General features: G+C 35.0%; 1 protein-coding gene across 1 annotated transcript; it reads right to left on the minus strand.

The window, feature by feature from the left end:
* Window positions 1-79: 79 nt before the first annotated feature.
* LOC142357874 (extended synaptotagmin-2-like) lies at window positions 80-20,509 on the minus strand. Its single transcript, XM_075409370.1, has 7 exons — window positions 19,186-20,509; window positions 4,263-4,763; window positions 3,857-4,060; window positions 2,751-2,941; window positions 1,937-2,112; window positions 1,272-1,481; window positions 80-739 (listed from the first exon to the last, which is right to left on the minus strand). Exons 1-7 carry the CDS (start codon window positions 20,430-20,432, stop codon window positions 593-595), a joined length of 2,676 nt encoding a protein of 891 aa, XP_075265485.1. The 5' UTR covers window positions 20,433-20,509; the 3' UTR covers window positions 80-592.
* Window positions 20,510-22,035: the final 1,526 nt, after the last annotated feature.

The raw sequence follows: 22,035 nt of genomic DNA on the forward strand, positions 1-22,035 counted from the left end.
ATACGTACATACGTAGACCTACTGATACGTACATACGTAGACCTACTGGTACATTGACAAGCAATATAAGTAGAAAACATCATTTGATAAATTTTTAACAATTCAATAATTCTGCTCTAACTCAAATTTGTACAAAAAGCACTAATCAAATATAAATCTGTCGTAAAACTGTTAAGATTTAAGCAGGTATGGCCATCATTATTAATCGCTAATTTATTATCAACAATAAAGCAATGCCTGAGATGATAGATTAATGTGTTTTAGCCACTCTAAAATTAATGAGGGTGAATAAAAGATATTTGAACTGTTTATTACCATTCGTTATAGATAGGTACGTGCCTTTACGTTTATTCTAAACCTCTAGCAGTTCAGTTTCAAGAAGTTTTTGCTTCAAACAAAATACTCAACGCCAAATCGAATTCTTTCAGATTATTATAAGGTCTTTGATGACAGCACAGTCAATTCAACATGCAATGCTCTAAAAAATGCAGCCTTTTATCTTTCGGCCTGTCGTATGCTAGCTCTGCAAAAACTTTACCCTAACTCAGTCAATTTTACCAATAGAAAAGGGAAGGCAAACAGCTCAATTGCGTCAGTACATTGGAGTGGGTACTGGTTTGGGTGTGACTATAAACCACGAATGGTAGGGTGCTTCCAGTGGCATCGTGTAGAGTGGTATGGACACATACCCAAAGCATGTATCACTTCTGGGGAACGCCGCATGGTTCTTAAGTTTAGCCTGAAACGAAGTACCGCATTACTTACTGAAAAGAAGTACCGCTCTTACACTAAGAACAAACTATTTTTACACCTAAACGTAAACATACATAACTTTTATACAGCCTAAAAAATTGTGCTCAGAATCTGAATGTCAACTCATAACTGGTCAAAAAATACCGAATTGGCCACTGAATTCTTCAATCACTTGAACCAAGGAAAACTTGGAACAAAATTTTTTCCTTTTTAAATCAAAGGGTCTATTGTTTCCACCTCCCTACAAGCTCAGTCGGCATAAAATTTCTATTGTTTAAACTGAAACGCGCTATATAACAAAATAACTTCTTTTTTGGTGCCAAAAAACACTTTGGGAGAGACTAGATCATAGTAGCTTTGAGCGTAGCAACTATTTCTTTACGAGCATAATGCAACTTCTACCGGCAATTTTACTTTCTTTGGTTTACGGCAGTTAATTTGTTTTCTCTCAAAAGGTCAAATTATTTGCATGTGTTCAAGCTAATGTTTATAAGATTTATATAATGAACTCAACTCACTTGTAATATCTTGTTACTCAATTCAATCTGGGGGACTGTAAACACTAGTGTCTTGTTCCACCTGACCACCTCATGACTCATGGAGAGACTGGGGATCGAACCCTGGTGTGAAGTGACCACTTTCACTACATCCGTGTGCTTCTTTATCCCATCTGGCTTCAGTTTCACTTCAACATAAGGCGCTAATCTGGTGGACATCAAACTATCCGCCTAAAAGTTCAAAACAAATTTCTAAATGCAGCTTCAACAGTCATCACAAGTGATTCGAGAATTTTTATCGTGCAAAATCTTACAAATTTGTTACAAATACGTCTTATAAGATACCTGTAAGGGGATGCATTCTGATCAGATCTGACAATACAATAATCAGATATTACACCATAAAATGCACGATGTAACTCTTTAATCACAAAAAGATATCAATCACTTTCGCTACACCAATTTTAAATTGGATGACAGAAGATTACATTGGTTTCACTAGATGTTTGAATAAAGATTTGGTCATTATGGCGAAAACAGATTTTCATTAAAAAACTTGACTATTCAGTATCTCGTTAAGGAATCGAGTTCTCAAATATTGTGCAAACTCATAAACACGCGCACACTCGAATTTTATAAAGCGTTCTGTGTACTATTTTCACATTGATTAATTTTGGTTTGCGAACCTTGTCAACCTGTACGAGGAGTTGACTATGCTGCTTGACATATTTGATGATGAGAAAGAGTCGTGGACGGGAGGCAGGTATCGCATCTACCACAGATCTGATACTCCCTTTCCTTGATAGTCGACCATATATTCCACGACCCAAAGTCCCGTAATCACCTCCGCTATTTTTTCCACCTGAAAGCACAAGTTCAAAGCTTATACAGCAAACAGCAGCTCCCAAAATTATACCTAACGTCAAAAATACATTCTCTTTAAATTCGCTTAATTTGTAAAAGCATTACACCAGTTGACAACTCCATCTATATTTTTAGGAAGACAGTAAAATGAAGTAAATAGCTCAATAAGAACTTTAAGATGACATTTAATTCCGGCAAAGTTGAAATTAACAGTAAACCAATCTATTGCTTAGATTTGTGCTCAACTGTTTTTCAACTTACAGTAATTTAAAGTTCAATTTCACTCATAAGTACTATAAAAACCTGGCTAGAGATGGGCTATATTAGTTAAAATATTTTTAACTTACGGAGATAACGGGCTGAGTTCGAATATTTCTAACTTACAGTAATTGAAGGCTCAATTTTACTCATAAGTTATATAAAAAGCTGGCTAGAGATAACGCTCTTTGCAACGCGATTATTTCGTCCGTACAATAGAGAAGAAGGTGGACACTTCAAAGCAGGTTTGCGTTTTTGAAGCATCTATACAAGCACAGTTATGTATCATAAGTCAGCTTTCTATAAATGTAGTTTTCTTATTGTTTTCGTTCACTTATCGTGAACCCAGTTTTCGTTTTACTTATAAGCAAAAATTACCATAATGACTTTGACTTCTGCCATCATCAAACTCATCTCTCTCAGCGATCGCTCCTTGTTCATCGTGTCTCAGAGTTTCCGAGAGTTGATCGACTGTTTCTCGCCCGGGATGCCCATCAACAGTATCTTCCACACGTTCTTGTAAATTATTTTCCTCGTTGACGCAATACGGATCTGATTTCAAGAGAAACCTGAAAAACATAACCGCCTAACGTCGGGCAAATTGCTCTCAAACGCCTGGCGAGCGGTGGGCTTGTATAGTACCCAGCAGGGGCTTAGGGATGCATCAGGTGGCTGCGAGCAGAGTGAGGGGGTCAAGTGATGGGGGGGGGGGGTAGAGGGTTGAGAGAGCTGGACGAGACGAGGTCCAAATCGCCAGGTTGAAGGAATGTGGGCGGGGGGGGGGGGGTGGAGGGAGGTGACTGAGGGGGCGGGGTGACAGAGGGGCGTCAAAACTGAGACTAAGAACCGCCCTTGACACCTTGAAAGTGTCTCCTCAAAACAGTTTTGGTTAGTCGCATACTTAGAGACTAGTAAGGCGCAAGTCTCTAAGGGAACTTAATGCCTTCAGGGGGCTACCTGTTTATCAGTTTTAGAGGACGAAAAGTCAAATGGGTCAGACGCAAAATCCGTCAAGCTATAAAAAAATCGCATAAAAAAGACCACAGGACTAATATAATTAATTGAAAGCAATTTAAAAACAAAATTGACACTACACTGGGCTGAATAAGGTAAAATTAGCATAAGTTTAGTTTAATAAGCATAAATTAACTAAAATAAGTTCAACTTCATTGAAAAATCTTCACCCAGTTTCGTCAAGCTCAATGACAATTCAACAATTTAAATATCCTCCAAAAAATGGCATCCAACGAAAACCGCCCTTCACACCATGAACTTAAATCTCTTAAGCAGTTTCGGCGAATCACGTATTTAGCCATAAGACTAAGAGAATTTAATGCCCGCCAGACTTTACCTGTTTATCCTGTTTTCGAGGTCGAAAAGTCGAATGAACAGTCTGTGAAATAGTATTTCGTTTTTACCAAAACCTTGCGTATTGTTGGTATATTTTGGTAGTTCAATAGACAACTTTTATAGTAAGAACTAACCTGACAGTGATCTTGAGAAGGAGCTGAGCATCTACAATTCCTCCCTGGATGGAGAAAGGCATCTCCATGGTGAGATTGGGACTCTGTAGCACGTCTGACAAGGCCACTTTCACGTGTCCGAGAGATCTGTGATTTGTATTGACCAACCCCACTGTGTTCAACATTGAAGTAGCTTGCCCAATCATTGCCTGAGCCTGGCCGTCTCTAGAACAGGCAATTTATCACAGTAACGTCTGCACTGTGTACAAAGTCTATTGTACAGTAACACATTATTTATGATCACTGGCACTGAAAACTGTTATATTTCTATCGTTGCCTCGAATAGCCGCCAAACTAAGCTCTGCAATAACATTTTAAAACGCTCCAAAAGCTTGCACAAATAACAAATTGACCATATCTGACTTACGTCTGCGTGTTTTTCTCAGAGTCGAAAACTTCGAACTTGATTGTCTTATCGCCAGTATTGTTAGCCAAGAAATCAAAACACTCTTCCCACACTGGGTTGCTCATGTCCTTAATAATCGTGGTTTGTTTCTCTCCGGCAAATCCAGGAATTGTGATTTTAACATATGGACTTGGATAAGCTCTCAAATCTGTCGGGTGATTCCGAGGCAAATTGGTAGCCGAGTCAACAAATACATTGATATAGCACTGGTTGAAGGGCTGTGTTGCTTGGACGCCATTATTAGTTGTTCCAAAAAACTCCGTGATCTCGCTTGATGATCTTTCAGTTAAAGCTGCCACATCAATTTTCAATGGTTCTTCCATGTCTTCAACGGTGGCTGGGTTGACTGCGGGCACCAACTGACAATACTGTAGCTGAACTTGTAACTCTCCTTTCTTTATATCAAGTAGAGTATTTGTCATGTCAATAAACCCTTCTTGCTTTATTTGAGCCACAGGAATGCTAAAACAAACTTTTCTTGAAACTAAATTCCGATGATCTCCCGAAGCTACAAACTCTCGAATAGCTTCACGGCCTACGTTATGGCCGAGCACAAACCTAGTAAGGGTCAACGTGAGGAGCATATATTCGACACATCGTATGTCGAGTAATGGCAATTTTTATTTTTTAAAAAAAATTAAACTGTCACAAGCGAACGTTTCATTTTTACAAGCGAACGTTTCATTTTATCACAAGCGAACGTTTCATTTTACTGTACAGTTGCTTCTACGTTTTAACTCGAATTGCTCTTTTAACCTCCATGTTTTAATGAGATGATTTTTGCTTACATTAGATTAGATACATTATTTCACTTGCTTTTACGAATTATACCCTTATTGTTAATATTGTTCCATCTGTAAATAAACAAATTGTACATTTCTACCGCAATGTTTTCCTTCCAATCCTTCGAGAAACTCTCTAAATGCGAACTTTTATCAAATTTATGTTGACCTTTTCAAAAAAGTTGAAGAAAAAGATGACCTTATAAAGAACTATGTTATACAATGCAGCACTTACATCAAAGAAAGGAGACAGGACGGTGATCAGGCAACATACAAAAAAGATCAGGAAGTACCACATAATTTAAATAACGAATACAAGGTGAGAACGTTTCCAACTTTTAATATTCCAGAAAAACACGGATAATTTATTACTTGGACGTAGTTTGGTTAAGAATTTGGTCAATGATAATTCAATACCGCAAGACATCTGCATTCACAGCATTCACGCATATAGAGGTTCAACAACAAAAGAAAAGATAGCTGTTCTTGAAAAATTTTCCGAGAGAGAACTTTAAACTGTTGTTTTGCAAGATGGAACCAATTCGATTTTAAAACAAAAACATCGTGATGTGAACGACCTTTTCAATGAATACATTGAATTAGTTGAAGTACTGTTTCACAAATTTTAACCCAAATCTCTAGTGCTAATGGAAATCCAACCAATCAAGTCGTCAAATCATAACTCTGTTGCTAATGAACGAATATCTGCTTTCAACAAAAAACTTGAAATTTATGCAAACTCTGCTAATAATATGAATTTGAAATTATTACCCATTCATCAAATGATGATGAAACTACCCCACTACAACTATCTGTTTTACGATGATTTACATTTTAATTACCAGCAGGGAGTACCTTTTTTTAAAGAATGCAGTTTTAGGACACTTTCTTCTCACATCAAACAATATTATTGCAAACGCTAAATACAATCGCAGTTTCAACCATTCCTTTAATAGAAATAAATTTCATTCATTTCAACGCAAGCCATTCAACCAAACGTATTACTACACCAGGGGAAATAATCATTTTTAATAATTCATATAGTAACGCGAGATGATGTATTGCTTGTTTTATATTTCAAAATTGATATCGATGTTTAGGGAAGGCACTTCATGGAAATTGGAGAATCAGTCTCATTATTCTACTTATTTTATCTTCACGAACTGTATCTTCAAGTGAATTGGTGTATGACAATTTTCATGAGGTGCCACTTTTCGTGTTAAACATTAGAACATCGGGAACGCCTTTTAATTTCAATCCAATTTCTTTTTCACGTGTATTAAATATTTGTTTTGTCTTAATAGTTAAGGCTTCTTTCATGATTCAATGTGGAGATTTAGAACAAAACCCAGGGCCAGGTCTGAAATACGCTGAGTGCGTTAAAACAGTAGGCGCGTCTTTTAAGAATAATGTAACGATTTTCTCCCTCAATTGTAGAATTATTGTTGGTCAGAACTCCACCTTAAAGCAATTAATGGATGATTTGGGCAAAAACACAATTTTGGCTTTACAGAAAAATGGCTCAAAATGAATGACGATATCCGTTTTTGGGAAGTACGCAGTGAAAATTTCCAATGTTTCAGAAAAGATAGGAACCTTTCATTACATGACAAAACAAGTGGAGGTGGTCTTCTGCTCTATATACCTAGATCATTCAAACCTAAAGAACGTTCAGATCTTACCACCATCTCGGAATCCCGTTTCGAAAACATCTGGGTAGAATGTGAGTTCAAAAAAAATGTATTTGATAAATATTTCGTACTGCCCGACCAAACAGCTTTCTGAAATGTTTCTGTCAGAACTGGCTCTGGGAATTGACTGTGCTGCAGCTGAGAACAAACGAACAATTTTGATGGGCGATAACAATATTGACTTTTTTCAGAAGAACGAAAGACGAAAATTAGAAACGCTATTTATTCCGTACGGGTTGGTGTCATGTAACACAAAGATAGGGACAAGACAGAGTATCAATAAGACTGCATTGATTGATTATATCATCACAGAAAACTTCAAGAAATGTTTTGTTACAGAGAGCATCTTGAATAGTGATCATTACGGAACAGTTGCTATTTTAGAAGAAAAAATGATGATGAAACAAATGCCAATCAAAAAAACTTTCTTCGACAAAAAGAACTATTCTAAAGAAAAATTCCAGGAATATATTCGGAGTTCAGATGAGTCTTTTCTGGATGTCATAAAATGCTAACGAAATGATGTTCGAATTTTGTATCATAGTCGAGCAAGCAATAAATGTCCATGCACCATTGAAATCTTGTTTTGTGAGGAATGATAAACCGAAAATTTTCCTGAATAGAAATAAATTCCTATCTGGAAAAAATAAAATGAAGCTTCCTTGTTAAAAGACTTTATTTCTCTGAACACAGAAAAAAGTCGCTGGAAATTTATACAAGAAGTTAGGAACAATGAAAAACAACGAATTGTAATTGACACTCTGCGTAACAGCTTTGGTGAGCTTATTACGAACGGAAAAGACATCGCAAACCTTTTGAACTTCAAGTTTTCACTTTTGGTGGAATACTTTGGCGAAAGTAAAAAACTTGATAAAACATTGTTCTCAGCTGATACGGGAAATGCAAATAGATTTTTCTTCAAATATGTTACTTGTAAAGAAGTCCATAATTTAATAAAATGTTTGAATGTGAACAAACCTTTCGGTCCTTCAAAAATTCCCGCAAGGGCGTTGAAAGATGCCCAATCGGTCCTTGCGGAGCCTCTCTGTTTTCTGATAAACGAGTTTATTTCTGAGTCTTCTTTTCCGACTGACCTGAAAAGAGCTTTGGTCTTACCTCTTTATAAAAAAGGAAACACAGAAGATCCCACTAACTATCGTCCAATATCAGTAACCGGCGCATTGGCAAAAATTTTTGAGCAAGTTATAAGGAACCAAATTAATGCCTATTTGATCTCAAATAACTTGCTGTCACCTAAACAATTTGGATGTAGGAAAAAGTGTCCACAACAGATGCCATACTACAATGTACGGAATATGTAAGAACTGAAATGGATAAAAACGATACAGTTTGGAGCATTCCTCGATCTCTCAAAAGCATTTGTCTCAATCTCACACGAAATACTAATAGAAAAATTGAAATGTTTAGGATTCGACGGAACATCTACACAATTAATTAGATCATATTTGAAAGACAGAACTCAAAAAGTAGTTTTCCCGGGAAATGAGTCCGACTGGATTTTACTTAACAGAGGTGTGCCACAAGGGACAGTATTAGGACCAATATTGTTCAACATTTATGTGAATGACCTTCATAGAGCTATTGATAATGACAATTGTCAAGTAATCCAGTACGCCGATGACACTTTTCTCTATTCTTCTCATACTAATGAAGATATAGCCAGAAGTTATTTGGAAAAAAATATTGAAAAACTATGTTATTACTTCTAATCACATCAATTAATGATGATCAATAAGAAGACAGAATATATCGTGTTTGCTCCATCAAAAAAGCACGAACTCCGTCTTATCTCAATGTTAACGATGTGAGCATAGGAGAATCGTCGTCGGTAAGATATCTAGGAATAATATTAGCCAACAAATTAAAATTTAAAGAAGAGATCAAAAGAATACTCTCCAGAATGGCGTGCAGCATCAAAATCTTGAAAGATATAAGGAACTGTTTTCCTATAAAAACTAGAGTAACACTATTGAACGCGCTTGTTTTAAGTCACATTCAATACTCATCTCTTATGCTCGTTGGTATCAGAAAAAATTCATGATAACATTAGAAAAACAACTTAATTGGGGAAGTAAAGTGTGTTTCAAAAGAAAAAAGTATGATCGCTCGACTGATTTAAAAATAAAAAACAGAATCATGCCTGTTGAATTCATTCTCAGATATCGATGTATGGTATTTTTCTTGAAATATGTTAGGAAACAATTACCAGCTTTTAGTAACAATGTATTGCAAACTTCCAATTGTAAACAGAATGCGAGAACGGGAAAAATTTATCCGGCTATGAAAAGTAATTCGGAATTCCTCGATAAATCATTGATGCTGCAAGCCACGAAATTATACAATGAATTTCCATATGAACAAAGACAAAAACTCGATAAGGTTAAAAACATCAAAGGTTTTTTGAAAGAATTCTATTTCAAGGAATATCTGAAGGACCCAAAGGCATTGGAGTACAGAGATTTGTTGAGGGACCTTTTTTAAGTTTTCATTTGTTTTTAATTTCCTTATTTTCCAATATATTTTTTTTGTTTTTAGTATTCCAAACGTTGTAAATAAAATATGTTCTTATTGTTTTATGTATTTTAGAATTTGTACATTGCCATTTTGTTGACACTTTTAAGGTGTGTAACATTTTGGAATTCAATGTTTTCTTTCCATGCTCCTAACAGTTGAACATAGAATTCAGTTGGAAAATGATATATACCAACTGAATTCGTACTGACATCTATTTCCTAACGATCAATTAAGGGTGGCTTACGTAAAAAAACCACGTCTTTAGAACCGCAATGTGGGTCTTCAAACTCACATTGTTACATATTAATATCAAAATCTTCTTTGACCCTCTCAGAACCTCATATATGGGTCCCAAAAGTTTTCCTTTAAAATGTCAAAATAGCTAACTATACACAGCCGGCAAATTGCCGGAAAATATCCGCCGTTGACCCGCTTGACGCATATCGGGATTGAAAGAGAAAAACTTACGAGATACATTGACAGAAATGTTCTAAGTGTCAAAGTGTTCTTCTTTGGTGCGCAAATTCTGCATATCCGGTTAGATTACACGGTTAACTTCTACTCCAAAATCACTACTCCAATTTGGCTTCAAAAATCATGAAAATGTGTGAGCAGATCTTAAACAAAAGACAGCGCCCTACAATTCAATTTCTTTGAATTACAAAAAGACAGCGCCTAAATAATAGCCGTTGAAAGGCTGACGGCGGCAATTAAAAACAAACAAACAGATTTTTAAAAACTTACATGGCAAGGATGGCAAAATTTCTGGTTCTCACAGTAGTGACAAAGCTTAATCATCAACATGACCGAAAGTTTGAGTGGAGAAGCATTCAGTGTTTAAAACACCACTTCAGGAAAATATGAGTCGTTGTGCGTATTATTGCCAAATTTAATCTGATTCGATACTTCCTCAAGAAGTACGAATACGTGCTTCTCACTGGTGCACTACTAAAGAAAGCTTAAGCTAAATTCTGCACAGAAACAAGAGAAAAAAGAGACAACAACATCTGGTTCAAATAACAGCAATAGTAACTGAGGCTAATTTTCTGTCTCATAACAACAAATTTTGTCATCTCAACGGCCAAAACATGGGTACACTAAATCAAGCCAGGTCGACAGATCGTCAAAACAATCTCTTGGCCATAAAAGAAACAAGGAGGCTCGGTAATGCGCGTACGCACATAATGTTCCGACCCCGCTCGTCCACATTCTTGATTTCATTGGCTAACAAATGATGCAGAGATAGAAAACTTTCAAAACATACATATCGTTCAATAAACAACCAATGGAATACAATATTGCCAAGCTAAAGGGCTTATGAAAGTTGTTGATAATAGGACTAATAGAAAGGATTAATAAAAATCAAACAACAAACATTATTTACGACCAAAACTCGATGTCTATTAGAGAAAATCATAACAAAATCAAATTCGCATCAGATAAAACCCACACAAAACAATCTAACCTATACTTCATAAAAAAAGACATGGGACCTGGCCTCAACGCATCTGGTCAACAGGTCGACAAAAAGAACAAAGAGGTGCAAAGTTCAAACATACTTTTCTATTTTTAAAAACAATTAATTCCACAGTTTTTAATGTCATTAGATATCAACTGAAATCACTAAAATGTTCAATTATATCTTCATTGAAGCAACCGAGAAGTCTCAATACCCAATGTTCAATTGAGCACAACTTCAAAGCGAATTTGACCTACGATTATTGTTATTCATCAAAAAGAAAACAAAACTCTACAATTTAAAATCTACAATAAAAGTCTCAAAGTTTGAAACCTCATAGTAACAGTAGAAACAAAGCTGAAAAAAATTTTGAAGCTAAAATCGTTACAAAGATTAAATTATAGTTCACTGGAAAGGGGTTGTGACCTGCGTTTACAGACTGAGCAGCAAATCGACAAAAAAAACTATTTAAAGAAATGACGAAGCTCAAAAACCTATATGTTTTTTAAAACAAATATTTCCACAAGTCATTAAAAAAATTATGATTTCAACAAAAAGCGATGAATTAAGTTGCAACACCTCAGGAAGCCCACTGGACATGTTAAAAATGAGAATAAGTCACGACCCCAATAATAACAAAAACAAAGAAGTCAAAATTTCAAACAATTTTACAATATCACACTGTTCAAATTATTATTTTTGAGACGTTACCTGCACGAACTGTTAATCGTCACTTTCTCCTAATCCTAACACCAACGAGTCTTCCTTATAAACGGACTACGTAGACATCACAAAAAGAAGCCCAAAAGTTGAACAGTATAGAAATCTCGAAAACTTTTTCGAAACTGATGGTCGAAGCAATCAGTCACAACGTATAACCAAACGAGAAAAACGAATCTTTGAATCAACAAAAAATGAGGTTTCTTATTAGTGATATTGAGTTACATGGTGACGAAAATAAAAGCAAAAAGAAGACAGTTGAAATAAATATTTTTTAAAACTTGAATTTGAAAGGTCATTAAAACAAACAGCTAAACTGAAATCTTTAAATAGGTTGATATACGTCGTGGGGAAGCAATTGAGATTTATATTTATCAGTTATACGGCGTATAACATTAAAAAGAAAAACAAAGGCGAAAACAAAAAAAATCCACAAACCAAAAAAATTGCGAGATAACTGTCTCAGAGCAATAAGCATAAACTATAGAGGCAAAAATAAAAAATTCACCAATATATTCTTAAAAAAAAATATATTCAAAGTCATAACAGACATTAGATAACAACTGAAAGAATTGTCTATGTTCATTTATACCTCCTAAGCAAACTGGATCTTTGATTGGGGACACTAGATCGTTGGGCTACAAAAAGTATAAGAAATGAAAGCAAAACTCAAGAAAAAATGTTTGAATCAACAAAAAATGAGAGTTCTTATTAGTTAAATTGCGTTATGTGGTGACGAAAGAAAAGCATAAAGGGGACAGTCGAAAAAAAATGTTTTTTTTTAAATTTTAATTTGAAAGTCATTAAAACAAACAACTATAAACTGAAATCTTTAAATAGGTTGAGTTATACGTCCTGGGGAAGCAATTGCGACTTAGGCTTATCAGTTATATGGCGTATGACAACAAAAAAGACACAGGCAAAAACAAAAAAATTCTCACAAAAATTTGCGAGATAAGTGTCTCAGAACAAAAAGCATAAACTATTCACCAAAAACAATTAACAGATCCCAATACGCCTTTTTCCAACGCTGTGCATTTGCCCTGGTATGCTATCTTTCAATTGGACTTTTCAATAATAAGATTTGACAAGGAAACCAAATGAACTCATAAAAAAGCAATTATGCTGAAATGCAATTATCCATAAGATTTGACAAGGAAATAAAATGAACTCACAAAAAATGCAATTATGCTGAAAATTTTTTTAAAATTGAAAACGCGTAGTATTAAAACAAAGAAAACATCGGTTGTATATAAAACCGTTACCGATATTAGTTTATAACTCGCAGGAAATTGGTTCCGCTTGTTTTTTTTAGACTGCGCCCGAAGTTGACAGAAATAAGACAAACTAGAGGCAAAAATCAAAAATTCGCCAATACATTCTTCAAACAAATATATTCAAAGTCATAACAGACATTAGCTAACAACTGAAAGAAATGTCTATGTTCATTTATACTTCCCAAGCAAACTGGATCTTTGATTGGTGACACTAGGTCGTTAGGCTACAAAAAGTATAAAAAATAAAAGCAAAACTGAAAAAATGTTTGAATAAAAAAATAAGATTTCTTATTAGTGATATTGAGTTATATGGTGACGAAAATAAAAGCAAAAAGGAGACAGTCGAAACAAAAAAACTTATAAATTTTAATTTGAAAGTCATTAAAACAAAAAACTAAAAACTGAAATCTTTAAAGAGGTTGAGTTATACGTCCTGGGGAAGCAATTGAGACATATCCTTATCAGTTATATGGCGTATAACAACAAAAAAAAAACAAAAGCAAAAACAAAAAATTCTCACAAAAATTTGCACGATAACTGTCTCAGAACAAAAAGCATCAACAAAAGCAACAAAAAGCATTCACCAAAAACCATTAACAGATCCCATTACGCCTTCTATCCAACGCTGTGCATTTGCTCTGGTATGCTTTCTTTCAATCGGACTTGTCAATAACAAGATTTGACAAGGAAACAAAACGAACTCGTAAAGAATGCAATTATGCTAAATGCAATTATGCATAAGATTTGACAAGGAAATAAAATGAATTCATAAAAAATGCAATTATGCAGAATCTTTTTTTAAAAAAAATTAAAAATGCGTAGTATTAAGACAAAGAAACCATTGGTTGAATATAAAACCGTTACCGACAACAATTTATAACTCACAGGAAATTGGTTTCCGCTTGTTTTTTAATGAGAATGCGCCCGAAGTTGACAGAAAAAAGACAATCTAGAGGCAAAAATAAAAAATTCACCAATACATTCTTAAAATAAATATATTCAAAGTCATAACAGACATTAGATAACAACTGAAAGAATTGTCTATGTTCATTTATACCTCCTAAGCAAACTGGATCTTTATTGGGGACACTAGATCGTCGGGCTACAAAAAGTATAAGAAATGAAAGCAAAAGAAAAAATGTTTGAATCAACAAAAAATGAGAGTTCTTATTAGTTAAATTGCGTTATGTGGTGACGAAAGAAAAGCATAAAGGTGACAGTCGAAAAAAAATGTTTTTTTTTAAATTTTAATTTGAAAGTCATTAAAACAAACAACTATAAACTGAAATCTTTAAATAGGTTGAGTTATACGTCCTGGGGAAGCAATTGCGACTTAGGCTTATCAGTTATATGGCGTATAACAACAAAAAAGACACAGGCAAAAACAAAAAAATTCTCACAAAAATTTGCGAGATAAGTGTCTCAGAACAAAAAGCATAAACTATTCACCAAAAACAATTAACAGATCCCAATACGCCTTTTTCCAACGCTGTGCATTTGCCCTGGTATGCTATCTTTCAATTGGACTTTTCAATAATAAGATTTGACAAGGAAACCAAATGAACTCATAAAAAAGCAATTATGCTGAAATGCAATTATCCATAAGATTTGACAAGGAAATAAAATGAACTCACAAAAAATGCAATTATGCTGAAAATTTTTTTAAAATTGAAAACGCGTAGTATTAAAACAAAGAAAACATCGGTTGTATATAAAACCGTTACCGATATTAGTTTATAACTCGCAGGAAATTGGTTCCGCTTGTTTTTTTTAGACTGCGCCCGAAGTTGACAGAAATAAGACAAACTAGAGGCAAAAATCAAAAATTCGCCAATACATTCTTCAAAAAAATATATTCAAAGTCATAACAGACATTACCTAACAACTGAAAGAAATGTCTATGTTCATTTATACTTCCCAAGCAAACTGGATCTTTGATTGGTGACACTAGGTCGTTAGGCTACAAAAAGTATAAAAAATAAAAGCAAAACTGAAAAAATGTTTGAATAAAAAAATAAGATTTCTTATTAGTGATATTGAGTTATATGGTGACGAAAATAAAAGCAAAAAGGAGACAGTCGAAACAAAAAAACTTATAAATTTTAATTTGAAAGTCATTAAAACAAAAAACTAAAAACTGAAATCTTTAAAGAGGTTGAGTTATACGTCCTGGGGAAGCAATTGAGACATATCCTTATCAGTTATATGGCGTATAACAACAAAAAAAAACAAAAGCAAAAACAAAAAATTCTCACAAAAATTTGCACGATAACTGTCTCAGAACAAAAAGCATCAACAAAAGCAGCAAAAAGCATTCACCAAAAACCATTAACAGATCCCATTACGCCTTCTATCCAACGCTGTGCATTTGCTCTGGTATGCTTTCTTTCAATCGGACTTGTCAATAACAAGATTTGACAAGGAAACAAAACGAACTCGTAAAGAATGCAATTATGCTAAATGCAATTATGCATAAGATTTGACAAGGAAATAAAATGAATTCATAAAAAATGCAATTATGCTGAATCTTTTTTTTAAAAAAATTAAAAATGCGTAGTATTAAGACAAAGAAACCATTGGTTGAATATAAAACCGTTACCGACAACAATTTATAACTCACAGGAAATTGGTTTCCGCTTGTTTTTTAATGAGAATGCGCCCGAAGTTGACAGAAAAAAGACAATCTAGAGGCAAAAATAAAAAATTCACCAATACATTCTTAAAATAAATATATTCAAAGTCATAACAGACATTAGATAACAACTGAAAGAATTGTCTATGTTCATTTATACCTCCTAAGCAAACTGGATCTTTATTGGGGACACTAGATCGTCGGGCTACAAAAAGTATAAGAAATGAAAGCAAAAGAAAAAATGTTTGAATCAACAAAAAATGAGAGTTCTTATTAGTTAAATTGCGTTATGTGGTGACGAAAATAAAAGCAAAAAGGAGACAGTCGAAAAAAATGTTTTTTTTTTTAATTTTAATTTGAAAGTCATTAAAACAAACAACTATAAACTGAAGTCTTTAAATAGGTTGAGTTATACGTCCTGGGGAAGCAATTCAGACTTAGGCTTATCAGTTATATGGCGTATAACAACAAAAAAGACAAAGGCAAAAACAAAAACATTCTCACAAAAATTTGCGAGGTAAGTGTCTCAGAACAAAAAGCATAAACTATTCACCAAAAACAATTAACAGATCCCAAAACGCCTTTTTCCAACGAGGTTCAATTGCTCTGGTATCCTTTCTTTCAATTGGACTTGTCAATAATAAGATTTGACAACGAAACAAAATGAACTCATAAAAAATGCAATTATGCTAAAATGCAATTATGTATGAGATTTGACAAGGAAAAAAATGAATTCATAAAAAATGCAATTATGCTTTAAATTTTTTTAAAACTGAAAAAGCGTAGTATCAAAACAAAGAAACCATTGGTTGAATATAAAACCGTTACCGACATTAGTTTATAACTCGCAGGAAATTGGTTTCCGCTTGTTTTTTTTTAGACTGCGCCCAAAGTTGACAGAAATAAGACAAACTAGAGGCAAAAATAAAAAAATCACCAATAAATTAAAACAAATAAATTCACAGCCATAACAGACATTAGATAACAATTGAAAGAATTGTATATGTTCATTCATACCTCCTAAGCAAACTGGATCTTTGATTGGGGACACTGGATCGTTGGGCTACAAAAAATAAGAAAAATGAAAGCAAAACTTAAGAAAATTGTTTGAATAAAAAAATGAGTCTTCTTATTTTTGAGTTATATGATATTGAGTGATATTGAGTTATATGGTGACGAAAATAGCAAAAAGGAGACAGTCGAAAAAAAACATTTTTTCAAATTTTAATTTGAAAGTCATTAAAACAAACGTCCTGGGGAAGCAATTGAGACCTATCCTTATCAGTTATATGGCGTACAACAACAAAAAAGACAAAGGCAAAATCAAAAAAAAATCTCACAAATTTACGAGATAACTGTCTCAGAACAAAAAGCATAAACTACTCACTAAAAACAATTAACAGATCCCAAAACGCCTTTTTCCAACGCTGTGCACTTACCCTGGTATGCTTTCCTTCAATCTGACTTGTCAATAATAAGATTTGACAAGGAAACAAAATGAACTCGTAAAAATGCGATTATGCTAAATGCAGTTATGCATAAGATTTGACAAGGAAATAAAAGAATTCATAAAAAATGCAATTATGCTGAAATTTTTGAAAATGTGTAGTATTAAGACAAAGAATACATCGGTTGAATATAAAACCGTTACCGACATTAGTTTATAACTCACATGAAATTGGTTTCCGCTTGTTTTTTAATCAGACTGCGCCCGAAGTTGACAGAAATAAGACACTGGAGGCAAACATCAAAAATTCACCAATACATTCTTAAAACAAATCTATTTAAAGTCATAACAGACATTAGATAACAAATGAAAGAATTGTCTATGTTCATTTATACCTCCTCAGCAAACTGGATTTTGATTGGGGACACTAGTTCGTTAGGCTACAAACAGTATAAGAAATGAAAGCAAAACTGAAGAAGTCCATAAAATTTTTACGAAAACAACTGGTCAGAGTCGTAAAAACCATGAAAGTAACTCTGAAATCTGAACAAATTCATTGAGCCTCTTTTTTTGTAAGCAGTATTTGTTAGTAATTGAGCCCTGATTTGAAATTCTTGTTAGTAACTTACATAGAACATTTGCATAGCGAAAATCTTTTGAAAAAAAAGTCGCGCCCTATTAAAATCTTCAAAAAAAATTATCGTTAGGAGCCATGGTGAGATAAAGATCAGTCCAGATATTGCTCCGTGTCTAAAAAAACACTCAATTGTTCAATGGTTGTAAAAACGATCATTTTTTAACAATTTTTAGATAGATAACAATTAGTGAATTTTGCATAATGATTAGTTTAAATTTGCGAAAAACTGACAAAATTATAATTCCAGAAGACTCTTAAAGCCAGCGGGAGTACAACTAGCTCTTTTTTGAGCTTAAGAAGAAAATGACTGCAGTTTTATGGTGTCAACTTCCAGCAAATTTAAAGCAAGTGGGCCAAAAAAGCAAATTTAGCCCCATTTTGACGGAAAAAGCTGATTTTCGGAAAATTCAGCCTAAACTCTAGTCCAAAAACTAGATCGAACAATTCAGCAACAGTCCTCTATCTTTTGTGAGAAAATCAATAACACTACAGTTAACAATTTTAACATATTTCAGCGATATTGACGAAAATTTGGTCAAATATACCGAAAATATGAATGAAAACAGCTGAATTACGTCTAGTATTCACAAAATTTTAACCTCGATAAATCCCCATAAAAACGAAAATTAAAAAAAATATTTTTGATTCCGTACTCTACGCTGGACGGGCGTTCTAATGATACCACTCACAACACTCTACGATTATATCGAACGGACAAAATTGTCTGAACAAAAAAAAAACCATTTGAGTATATAGTTCTTCCCCCACTAAAGTGGGTCGGAACAACAAGAAAAATCCTCGTCTTGAAAACTGAGTTGGAAATATAAAATTAAAAGGAAGAAAATATTCCTCAAAAACTAACGCAAAAAAAACTGGCGCATGTTGTATCAAACAAAACTATTCCGAAATAAACCGATCCAGACAATTTGCTCGCGAACGACAGAAGGGCTAATTTAATTCAGCGGGGGTTCTAGCCTAGATAATTTTTTCATGGATGCAAAAATTACAACCAAGGAGTTGTAATTTTCAAAAGTCAAAATGAAAAGTAAAAATGGTCAAATTCTGGGTAACAAAGACAAACATACTTTCAAAAAATTACTCGAAACTTTCTTCGAGAGCAATTAAACAGAAATAAAGGTTGATAACGTTCAAAGAGTCAAAACATATGTAAAAACAATGCATAAAAAACCCAGTGAATCGCATAATTAGAAATTAGTGAGCTGAAAGGCTCTAAGAGTACCTGTTTATCCCGTTTTTTAGCCAATAGGGCAGACGAAAAATCAGTTAAGCAAAAAATCGCATTAAAACAAGACTACAGGACTAATATAATTGGTCAGACCAAAAATCGGTTAAGCGAAAAATCGCATTAAAAAGATTACAGGACTAATATAATTGCTACAAACTTCGTTTGAGAACAATTAATAATATCGACTGACAAAACTGTCAATTGTTTACGGAATTCGAAATAATAATTATTCAACACCTATTTTAGAGGCCAGATTTTGATTCCATGCATGACCCAATATGTTATGAAATATCATTCATCTCGTTTCAAGATGAACAAGCCAGTAATTATACTAAGGCCCTATTGTACTTTCGTCCTTATCAGTAATATACATCAAATTGAACGCTCCAAAAAGTTGCCGATGTAACAAGCTATTATTCGTGGCGGTCTTGCAAAATGAAGTCAAATTCAAGTATTACCTGACGTTTCCAAGGCTTTCATCGTGATTCACATCTTCGTCGAACAAGTAAAAGTCCACATCCAATCCAACTGCGTTGTATATCGGAACCTCATAGAACTCATTCCACACGGGGTTTAGATTATCATCGACAACCTTTGTTTTGAAAGTAGTCGAACCCACAATGGTCACGCAGTATGGATCTGATTTTCCAAAAGTATCCTTGTTAACCAAATTTCGAGCGCCACGCAGCGCAATTCTCAGCACACCGTCAGCTATGGGAGATAGAGAGCAAAACTTATCCTTCGATTTGTCTCTGATTTGAACATCAATTGCATTCGGAAAAATTACAAAATTTGCAAGCTGATCAATGACTTGCTCCATAATCATGTCACTAATTTTAGGCATTTCGAGAATGTACAGAAGTTTCTTTCCCCGCCAAAAAATTTGTGGAGCTCTAGTCAGATAAAATTTCATAGCATCAACCAGTGGTATTTGCTTAGTTAAAGGCGACAAAACCACTCGACAATGTCCATAAACTTGGACGTCAGACAACTTTGCTGCAACGCGATCTTTGATTGTAGCCGTAAAGTTGCAGTTTCCTGCATAGTACAGTTCCATGTCCATTATTATCTCGTCTCTTTTAGTGAATTCTTCATCATAAACTTGGATTGATCCCACCAACGGTGATATGGAACCAAAGTCAAGTTCGTGTAAACTGACTGGCTTCAATTTAGCAGGGGTCTTTTCGTCCAAAGCAGGCTGGATTTTCGCCCTTATCAACGAATCTGCGTGATAACTGATCAGCGGCCATAAAGCGCTGATGATATTGTTGAGCCAATGAACAGATTCTTCGTCAGGAAATCGAACCCATCGCGGCAAATCTCTCGGGCGGCTCCAAACATGTTTTTCATTAACCACATTGGTTTCCTTAGGAAGAAAATATTTTAATATGAACTCAACCTTTCGGTACAAAACTTCTAGCTTTCGGAAAGAAAATAGCAACATTGTCGAACAGAAAAGAGTCGTCCAGAACAGTCCGAATCTTCCTAAAATATAGAAAACGAACAGGGCACATACATGTAGGCTGATTCGCTTTATATGATTCAAGACTTCAGTTATCAGTGGATCCACGTCTAATGACTTGCAGAATTCGCTCGATGCTTTATCCAACATTGATTCACTGTCAGTACCTAATTTAATGTCAGGATTGGATCCGTCGTACCCATTGCCTCCAGTTTTCCGTCTACGAAAATCGGAATTTTCCATGCTTCGAGTTTCCTTAATGGCTGAAATTTTAAAGCTACATTCCTCTGAAAGAAATTAAGGGGATGGCATTTAAAAGGGGTTGAGTACCTAATGAACATATGCTCAAATGAACTCGAATCACCTAATTATTGTTTTTTTTAGGTAATATTTTTCAAAAAGTTTTTTTCCTTAAGAGTACATAGGAGTCTTACACTGCGACTGGCAAAAGGAATCAAATGCCAATCGCTTTCCTGGGAGACTTCAGCTGGTCTAGAAGCTAGGTTTGAAATCAAAATTTGGAAAAGGACAAGAGTTCATAACTGACGCATTCAACCACCTCTTTGTAACCGGAGGAGTCTGCAGTGACTGGAAGAGCTCAATCAATTCCAAATCTACAAAACAATCAGCTTATTCAGCCATTTGGTCAAACTGATGCTCAAAACTCTCATGAAACGCATGAAATACAACAATTTTTCTCTGTTAATTTGGATGTGTGTGCTCAAAGTGGTTTTTGTGCTCAAAGTAATAGCAGATGAGCAATGCAGGTAAAAAATGATCACCACTTGTTTCATTGACAGGGCATTTGACATGGTCAAACAGTGAGATAATACACCTATTGGACGACTTGCCATTGAAAAATAAAGATATTAGGTTTATACAGGCAGTGTACTAAGTATAGGGTACAAAAAATCAACTCTTGAGGGAATTACTGCCAAAACATGAGGCCACTTCCGTCCGAGTTCTGGGCACATAGCCCGAGAAGTTACACTGATAACATAAAACGACCAATATTTCGACTTTAATGTGTTCAATTAGCAGCGAACTGCTGATTGCAATTTCTCAGGTGGTAGTTTACACCACCTTTTAAACAGCACTTTCGCTTTGGTTTGCATTTGGTTTTGATATTTTCGTTGGTTTCTGGTGGTTTATGTTGAGTGCTTATCTGGAGGATGGAGGCAGTGAGATTGGTTTGGACGGGATGTGGAATTTCAGGGGTTTTTGCTGTGTATTCGTGGGAGGATATAGGGAGCCTTGGAGTGGAGTGGAGAGGAGGGGAGTTTGAGACAGAGAACGAATAGAGTTTTCAGAGAAAGAGGCACCCTCAATGCACCACCGTTAGCCAGTCCCCCCTTTCAGATGACAAGCAGTCGGCTTGTGCACTGAGAGTACAGTGACTTGTTGGTTTTAATGCTTATAGCGAATGGAAGACAGTAAAAAAAGTCATTAGAGAAAAAGGGGCACCCTCAGTGCACCATCCGCAGCCAGTCCCCCTTTCAGAGGACAAGCAACTGGCTTGTGCACTGAGAGCACAACGGCTTGTGGTTTGTGCCTCTTATTGAGGGGGGCATTGCGGGAATGAGTGGGGAACAGTTTTGGACCAGTATCAAGGCCTCAGCATGATTCCAACAATCAGGCTGCCCTCCCTTACTGGTACCCTGGAGTTAGAGTGTGGGGCCAGTATCAAGGCATCAGCATGATTCTCATGATCATGCTGCCCTCCCTTACTGGTACCCTGGAGTTAAGGTGTGGGGCCAGTATCAAGGCATCAGAATGATTCCCACGATCAAGCTGCCCTATCTTACTGGTACCCTGGAGTTAAATGAGCTTCAAGAACTAGACCGAT

The sequence above is a fragment of the Convolutriloba macropyga genome, chromosome 2, assembly GCF_964194025.1.
Source record: "Convolutriloba macropyga chromosome 2, txConMacr16.3, whole genome shotgun sequence".
NCBI lineage: Eukaryota > Metazoa > Xenacoelomorpha > Acoela > Convolutidae > Convolutriloba > Convolutriloba macropyga.

Coding starts and splice junctions, on each gene's coding strand:
- LOC142357874 (XM_075409370.1), bottom strand. CDS start 20,432: ATGGAAAATTCCGATTTTCGTAGACGGAAAACTGGAGGCAATGGGTAC. Junction 2,113..2,750: donor CAGAAGTCAAAGTCATTATG/GTAATTTTTGCT, acceptor TTGTGCTTTCAG/GTGGAAAAAATAGCGGAGGT. Junction 740..1,271: donor TGAGTAACAAGATATTACAA/GTGAGTTGAGTT, acceptor ACTTCGTTTCAG/GCTAAACTTAAGAACCATGC.